Source organism: Myotis davidii, unplaced genomic scaffold (genome assembly GCF_000327345.1).
Source record: "Myotis davidii unplaced genomic scaffold, ASM32734v1 scaffold104, whole genome shotgun sequence".
NCBI classification, from domain to species: Eukaryota; Metazoa; Chordata; class Mammalia; order Chiroptera; family Vespertilionidae; genus Myotis; species Myotis davidii.
The window spans coordinates 6,152,028-6,161,362 of record NW_006296625.1 but is presented as its reverse complement, the minus strand read 5'-3'; the positions used below and the strand labels follow the sequence as shown (position 1 = coordinate 6,161,362).

General features: G+C 37.5%; 1 protein-coding gene across 1 annotated transcript; it reads right to left on the bottom strand.

The window, feature by feature from the left end:
• Positions 1 to 289: 289 nt before the first annotated feature.
• On the bottom strand, positions 290 to 695 carry LOC102772329 (60S ribosomal protein L36). The gene has a single exon (XM_006772191.2). The coding sequence runs from the start codon at positions 658 to 660 to the stop codon at positions 343 to 345; it is 318 nt and encodes a 105-aa protein (XP_006772254.1). The 5' UTR covers positions 661 to 695; the 3' UTR covers positions 290 to 342.
• Positions 696 to 9,335: the final 8,640 nt, after the last annotated feature.

Here is a 9,335-nt window from a genome sequence, read left to right as displayed (position 1 = left end):
CAAGGTGTCCCAGACTGCGACGGGCACAGGCCAGGCTGAGGGACCCCCTGAGTGCACAAATTTTTGTGCACTGGGCCTCTAGTTGGTTAATAAAAGTAGACAGGTTTCAGGTATACAATTCTATAATACGTCATCTGTATATTGTATTGTGTATTCACCACCCCAAGTCAAGTCTCCTTCCATCACCATTTATCTTCTCTTTATCTTCTTCTACCTCTCCTCACCCCCCCACCCTTCCCTCTGGCAATCATCATACTGTTATCTGTGTCCATGAATCTTCCTTTCTTTCTTTTTTTTTTTTTTTCTGAACAAGTTTTATTACAGACAGGGAGGGGCTGGGGCTCAGTCCTTCTTGGCTGCTGCCTTCCTCATGGCTGCAAGGACATTGCTCAGCTCCTCTCTCTTCCTCTTGGCGCGAATGTGTGTCCCCACCCTTTTCTTGATGAATTTCAGAGCCCTCTTGTCCTTAGAGACCTTGAGCAGCTCCATGGCGCGCCGCTCATAGGGGGCAAAGCCACACACCTCTCGGATCATGTCCCGAACGAACTTGGTGTGCTTGGTGAGGCGCCCGCGGCGGCGGCTGTGCCTCGGCTTGCTCACGTTCTTGGTCACCTTGTGGCCCTTGTTGAGGCCCACGGCCATGGGGTAGCGCAGAGCCATGGCTGCTGCTCCTCAATGGCTGCCGCGGCGGAAGGGCTGGCCTCTTTCTTTCTCTCTTTTTTTTTTTCTTAACCCCTTCACTCTTCTCACACAGCTCCTAACCCCCTTTCCTCTAACAGCTATCTCTGTATCCACAAGTCTGCCTCCATTTTGTTTGTTAGCAATTCCACTTCTGGGAATATATCCAAAGAAATCTAAAACACTAATTTGAAAGAATATATGCATCCCTATGTTCATTGCAACACTATTTACAATAGTCAAGATTTGGAAGCAGCCCAAGTGCCCATCTGTAGCTGAGTGGATAAAAAAGCTTAACACAGTGGAATACCACTCAGCTGTAAAAAAGGATCTCTTACCATTTGTTACAGTCTGTATGGACCTGGAGAATGTTAGGGTAAGTGAAATAAGCCAGCCAGAGAAAGACAAGTACCATATGATTTCACTTATATGTGGAATCTAATGAACAGAATAAACTATCTAGAATGATTTTAATTTAGTGGCAATTGATAGGTTGGCTAAATCAGGCCTGTGTTGTGATTACTGGTAATCACTTTTATGGAGGCAGAAATGGGATGTGTAGGACCCTACTACTCATAGTGTGGTCTGCAGACCAATAACATCGGCATTACCAGGAACTTGTTAGAAATACAAAATCTTAGGTACCATGCCAGATGGAATTGGAATCTGCAATTTAACAAGATCCCCAGGGGCTTCTGTGCACATTAAAACTTAAGAAGTTCTGGCCTAGGATATACTTCTTGGTTGAAAGGTGTCTTTTTCAAAGGCACTGGCAAGGACATCATCAGTGAGCTCTTGATGGTAGATGTGAAGGATGAGCACTTGAAGCAAGGCACTGCTCTTGGCCTTCATGAGAACTGAGATGTTTGAATTGGCCATAGAGCCCCATGGAAACTTTTGGCCACTTGTTAGATGAACTGTATATTTCTCTTACCTGCTATAAAATGACTAGCTGGAAAATATGATAGAGGGAGAAGTATTTGTCATGAGGGGACAGATAACAATTCTAAAGAAAATTTATGGCTTTCAGAGGCCAGCTGCATGGCTGGAATCATGGCGCCTTCTGTCCAGTTCCAGCTTGGCTAGCAGCCTCAGGCCTTTGGCAATGGCCTGCCATTAGCATCTGCAGAAAGAAAAGAAGATCTGCAGGTTGAAGCTTAAAAGTAATGAATGGAGCCCTGAAATGAATTAAAGGTCTTGGCGATGGACTTTGAAAAAAGTCACATGAAAACCATCTTCAGATGTTGAGTGTAAGGATCTTACTGATGAAATTTCTATAGATGGGACAGTCACAGCCTTGGTTTCCGAGGCTGAAATGAACCCTCCAGAAGAAGACACTAAGCAGCAATGTCTGCAGTGTGAGACACAGAACTGAACTGTTTTGCCCGAAGCAAGTGAAATGATTCCTCTCCTGTTATGATCTCCCAGTGGTGCCAGCCAGGATGAACACAGTCTGTTGCTAATTGCTAATGCTGATAAAGTATTCCCCCGAAAGGAAAATCATTTGAGTTTATAGACTTCATCGTCAAAAGTAGCCAAATAATTCGAGTGAAAATGAGTTTATCTTAGAAAATCTTAGGCACTTAGTGAAATTAGAGTATAACTAAGAGCATTCAAATACCACAGCTTAGGTGATCTGGGTATTACTTGTGTATTGGTGGGACTGTAGTGATGGTAAATGGAAAGTAATTAACATGTATTGTATATGCTCTTTTGTGGGAAACAGGGGTTCAGCCTAGAAAAATATTTCTTAGAGTGGAATTCTTAAGTCAGTATCTTGGGCGTAAAATTTGAAGCACAAATAAAAATATGTATTTTTTTAAATGTATGTTCTCCTTTCCCGGTATAATGTTAATGCAATATCTAAAAGATTAGAGAATATAGCTCATTATTCTTTTTAAAAATAATAAAAACAATTAAAAATTCTAAGTTATCTAAATTACATTTGTAGTGGCTAAATCTGTACAATCCTTTTAACTTATCTTGGTGTTAGGGGAGGTTTTTTTTAACATGACAATAAACAATAGACTACCTAAAGTACTATAATTTTTCCCCATGGAAAGAAATAGTTAGCAATGGTTATTTCCTTTTTGTACATACTAAGTAAATTTTAGAATATTACATATGGTTACTTAATTCAATTATTAATGATGTGAGATATGTCACAACATCTTTAAAAATTATTTTAAATTTCCAATGAAAAACTTATTCTCTGAATAAATGTATTGGTAGTGAACAATTTTAGTGGTAAAAATGCTATTTTTTAAATATACTTTAACGTCCATTGACTTATTTGACCCACACACAATTATGTGAAGTAGATAGAGAATGCATTATCTTCATTTATCAGATAAGGAGAGCCATAAAGACACTAATGACTTGCCCATGCCCACACAGTTTAGGGCCAGAGATAAAAACAAAACTGAGGCCTGCTGATTCCTGGTCTGGAATGCTTCCCATTATAACATACTGTCTTCCTACTTGTTCTTAAAATCTATGATCTGTTGCAGACAAAATGCCAAAGGAAAATCCTATCAATAAAATAAGCATTCTGCTAGTTGATATCTAATAAAATGTGCTCAAAATATGTTGCTTTCCTTCAATCTTATCTTTTTTATCTTAGATCATTCACACATACATACCACCAGAAATTTATAGTCATATTATTTCACAATTTTGTGAATTTTGTACCCAACACTAATTCATGTCATCCTTTATTTGGAAATCTTTTGAATTACTCTGGACCAAAATCTTACTAGTAATATAAGAAGAGCTGCTGAATCTAATTCATCTTCGGCAATTAAACATTGGGAGTTTGCTGACCAGTTAAGTTAGCTCTATCAGATAGACCTTATTACTTACAGGCTTGATTTACTTTCTCAGTAAAATGATCTGAGCAGGCAGAAGGGCATAATATTTCTTTCACTTTCTACTTTGACTTTATAACCAGGGAGAATTTTATGATCATGTAAATGGAAGTCACTGCCAATCCCCTGCAATTTAATTCTGTATATACTCTGGCCAGGACAACCCTTTCCAATTTACAAAGAAAATTTTCTCCAAAGAATGCCAGTTGGCCCCAGATATAAAATTGACTGATGTCAATTATTGTAAAGAAAAAATAGAAGTTATAGAAGGTAGCTATGTGGTGGGAAAATCACTCTTGATTTGATTTTCAAACAATAATGAGGGTAATGTCTAACATAGTAGAAACCCAATGAATGTTTGTTGAATGAACATGAAGTAGTTAATATTTATTCATGACATATATCTTATCTCTATTACCTTTTCTAGTAAGCCCAAGTTTGGAGATCCTCCTATTCCCATTGCACTCCATTATACTTCTGTTTTAATTTGTCAGCAATATTTTTGTTGAGGTTCATATCATCATCACTACTCTATTTATTGGGTACCAGATGCTGACCCTAACCCTAATCCTTACCCCAACTCATTTTCTAGAGTTACATAGTAAGGAATGTCATTTATCACCAATCACCAAACTTTATTATATTCTTTTTTTCTCTTTTGCCTATCTCTCTACTACACTGTCAATTCTTTGAGGATTATCTTTAAGAGTCAGTTTTGAATAATAAGAATAGCAGCAACCAACATTTATTGAGTAGTCATACTACTTTATATGGCTGACCTCATTTAAGTTTTGCAATATGTTTATGCTATAGATACTATTATTAAACGTATTTTACTGTAAGATACATAGTAGTTATTTCTTTAAGGTATATTCTTCAAATGGAAATCACTGCAAAAGATTATAACAATTTTCCACATTTATTTATTTACTAGAGGCCCAGTGCATGAATTCGTGCACCAGTAGGATCCCTTAGCTTGGCCTGTGCCCTCTTGCAATCTGGGACCCCTTGGGGGATGTCGGACTGCTGGTTTCGGCTGGATTGGACAAAAACCGGCAGTCCAATATCCCCCGAGGGATGTAGCAGTGTGGGTAGTGGGAGGTAGCCAGGGAGGAACCCAAGCCGGGGCTGGGCACTGCTCCTGCTTAACCCGTCCCTGCTGTACCTACTGCTGCCACCACTCGGTAGCACTGACACAGAGGCAGGTGTGGCAGTTGTGCTCACCAGCCATGAGCCCGGTTTCTGGCTGAGCAGCGTTCCTGCTATGGGAGCACACTGACCACCAGGAGGCAGCTCCTGTGTTGAGCATCTGCTCCCTGGTGGTCAGTGTGCATCATAGCGACCGGTTGACTGGTCGTTCGGTTGCTTAGGTTTTTATATATATAGATGATTTAAAAAATAATCATTATGTTTTAGAGAAGTTTGAATTTAAATAAAAATTAGAAAGAGAATACAGAGTTCTCATACACTCCTTACTTTTAACACCTTATATTAGTTCTAGAGGCCTGGTGTACTGGTGGGGTCCCTTGGCCTGGCCTGCACCCTCTCGCAATCCAGGACCCCTAAGGGGATGTCAGACTGCTGGTTTCAACCTGAACCCCACAGGCCAGGCCAAGGCGGTGCATGAATCTGTGCCCCAGGACTCTAGTATGCATATACGATCTTTGGTTAATTTCTTCCTGCCCTCCCCACTCCCCCCTTCCCTCTGAGATTCATCAGTCTGTTCCATATTTCCATGCCTATGCTTTGAGCATCAGCCCCCTGGTGGTCAGTGCATGTCATAGCTACTGGTCGAATGGTCGCTTAGGCTTTTATATATACAGATGTTGCCTTTGTCACAATTACTGAACTAATTAATTTAGGACTTCTAGCACAATGTGAATCAGGAGTAGTGAGAGAGGATATCTTTGCCTTGTTGACCATTTTAGGGAGAAGGGGTCCACTTTCTCATCTTTTTGCATGATATTAGCTATAGGTTATTTGCAGAGATTCTTTATCAAGTTGAGGAAATTCTCTCTATTCCTTGTCTTCTGAGAGTTTTTATGATGTATAGATGTTGGATTTGTCAAATCATATTAGTTGATATAACCAATGTGACTTTTTTCCTTTAGCTTGTTGATGTGATGGATTACACTGATTTAAAAAAATGTTTTTATTTCAGGGAGGAGGGTGAGGGAACGAGAGATAGAAACATCAACGATGAGAGAGAATCATTGATCGGCTGCCTCCTGCACACCCCCTCCTGGGGATTGAGCCCACAACCTGGGCATGTGCCCTGACTGAAATCGCACCGTGACCTTCTGGTTCATGGGTCAATGCTCAACTATTGCACCACACCAGCTGGGCTAATTTTTGAACAGTGAACCAGCCTTGAATAAGTGGAATAAATCTCACTTGGTCTTGGTACCCGATTATTTTTATACACTATTGGATTCAATTTGGTAATATTTTGTTGAAAAATTTTACATCTATGTTTATGAGAGATTTTGATCTGTAGTTTTCCTTTGTTGTAATGTCTTTGTCTGGTTTGGGTACTGGGGTAATGGTGGTCTTATAAAATCAGTTAGAAAGTTTTCCCTTTGATTCTATTTTCTGGAAGAGATTGTAGAGAATTGGTATCATTTCCTCCTTAAATATTTCATAGAATTTACCAATTAAACCATCTGAGACTGGTTGCTTTCTCTTTTGGAAGGTTATGAATTAGTGATTCAATTTCTTTAATAGATATAGTTCTATTCAGATTTTCTATTTCTCCTTGTAGGAATTTTGGAGGTTTGTGTCTTGCAAGAAATTGGTCCATTTCATCTAAGTTATCAAATTTGTAGAAATAGATTTGGTCAGGGTTTTCATTTATTATATTTTTATTGGCTATGGAACCAATAGTGATGACCATTCTTTCAGTTCTGATGTTAATACTTTGTCTTCTTTCTTTTTTTCCTTAGTTGGCTTGGCTAGAGGTTTATCAATTTTATTAATGTTTTCAAAGCTGTAGCTTTTGGTTTTGATTTGGTGTTGTTTCTTGTTTTCAATTTCACTGACTTCTGCTCTAATTTTTATTTTTTTCTGCTTGCTTTAGACTTACACTGCTCTTCTTTCTCTAGTTTCCAAAGGTATAAGCCTTTGCTCCTCTTCAAAGATCAGTTGAATATATTTCTGAGCTCTATTTTTTCCATTGTTCTATGTATCTATTCATTACTCAATATTACACTGTCTTTTAAATTCCATAAAAACTTTAGATTTAATTTGTTAATATTTACAAAACAGCTTGCTGGGATTTTGATTGGTATCACATTGAATGTGTAGATCAGGTTGCAAAGAATCAACATCTTAACAATATTTAGTCTTCCAATCAATGAACATGGAATATCATATCTCTCCAATTATTTATATATTTTTGATGTATTCTATTAGAGTTTTATAGTTTCCATATATAGACCTTTTTATAATTTATTTAGATTTATAACTTAGTTTATAACTAAGTTAGATTTAAAACTAAGTATTTAATTTCTTTAGATGCCATTGCAAATGGTATTGTTTTTTAAATTCCAAATTCCAATTCATCATTACTGGTAAAACAATTAAATCTTGAATATTACCCTTTTATCCTATGAACTTCCCATATTCACATAATAAACTTTTAAGCAAGAGTGAAATAGCAAGATTTGCCTATGAGACTGGTAATGTTTACATAGCATAATTAAATTCAGTAAGGAGAATGAGGTGTGGGGAAATAAGCACACATTCATAAACTTTGATAGAATTGTGAATTGGCACATTTCTGGAGGGTAACCAGGCATAATGTAACAAAATTTTCAATTAAAACTCTGTGATCCAAAAATTTCCCTTGTAGAAATTTATGCCAAGAAAATAATTAGACAAGTTCACAAAATTGTGTGTACATAAATATTAGTAGTCAAATCAATATAATAGCTCAAATTAGTAATAATCTAAATGCCTATATACTATAGTATAGTGACCAAAATATATTAAGTAGTTGGTATTCTTATATTAAAAAGTGAAAAAAAAGCAGACTATAGAACAGCATTATAAAAAGAACCATTTTTGTAAAGAAAAACGAGTTTATATAATCATCTGGAAAAATACTCTATTAAGAATGGAAGATGAGATTATGGGGGAATTTTCATTTCATTGTATTGTTTGTTACTTTTAAAAATACTGATGAATTATCAGAAGAATCTATATCCATTTTATATAATAAAAATAATTGAAAAAGAGGAACAAATGTAATAATCTGAACAATAAAGATTGAATAATTAAAAAAATAATTGTATATAAGGTAACAAAAAAGTAAACTTCTTAAAAATTTTAAATGGAAAATGACTTACCTTTAGTCTTCTTTTTCCATTCCCAAACAGTGATAGATTTTCTCCAAGCACTGAATGTGGCCAACAGGCTAGAAATTATTCCTCAAATTGGGGAAGATAATAAAGAATATGGTCACACTTTTCAGTGACCTGAAAGAAGAGATTCTGATGCTCATGGCAAGGTGTCAGCATCCATCAGAGCTTCAGGTGGAGTTCATTGACTATGCAGATATCAAGTCTACTTACGAAAGTCAAGATGCCAGACAAACTGCTCCTGATTGGCCAGCCAACCCTCTGAACTGAATAGCTATCCTCTTCTTAGAGGAGGAGAGAACCCAGGAAGCCTGGAAAATATTGGGGCTTTTCAGGAAACATAAGAAGATCCCTAGAAATGAGGTACTGAATGAGTTTACAAACAGTGCAAAAGCATCCAACAGCCCTGCCCAGGCCATTGAGATAGTGAAGCAGGTGGATGCTTTCAGCTCACCCAGAGAAAATGAGTGACTTTACAATCAGCCAGGGACAAAAGGAAGCTCTGGGACTCCTAACTCCATTGGCCTGACAGCGGTAGTGATATTAGTGAAGGCAAATAAAAGTGGGCCAATCAAGAGCAGCTATGGCCTAGCATGAGATGTTAATACTTAACCATGGCATGAATAAAACGAGAATATAGATTTGGTGAACTTTGAAATACAATTGATATAACACTGACTTATTTAAAAGTTAAATTCCTTATTTGATATCAACTAAACCATCCATTCAAAGTTGATCATTTAAACAGAAGCAGCACTAGCATTCTCAGCTCTTTGGATACATATTGTGAGGTGCATAGCTCCTGATTTCAGCATAAGCTCTGCACACCTGCAGTGTTTTGTCTGCCGATTTCATACTGCTGTCATCAGTGTAGTTTGCCCTCCCCTGTTCAGAACTTTAGCTTTTGTTGGCTGATGCTATGATGCTGGTACTTCCTTATCTTAGAGAAGGTATCTACAGGAGGTTTTCATACAATTACATCACAGTTGATATTTATTGGGTCAATAGCATCCCAATATTAGGGATATTTATATGTAGAAAAAAATGAACATCTTAGAGTTGATTAAATGACAATGGCAGTTTAGGCTGCACAACTGGGGAAATGAAGACTGTAACTGAATATTGAATGGATGTAAAAGTTTTGCAGATCCTATGGACGCTTGTTTTTTTATTTTGTTTTGTCACGATGTCTTGGGTAGATGGCTGTCCCTCCAGGGAGTGAACATATAAGTCTCCTTCCCTTTGTACAAACAGACTAGGTAGGTAGGTTTTGGGATTTGTAAACCATTGTGAATTGAGTATTGGACTGATAGTCTCCAGGCTGGATGATAGGGCTCCAGAGTGGGTAAGTTCTAGGGCTCTAGTTCTTAGGTTATATGCAGATATCTATAAATAATACTACTCTTCCTGGTAGAGTGTGAGATGTGCATTC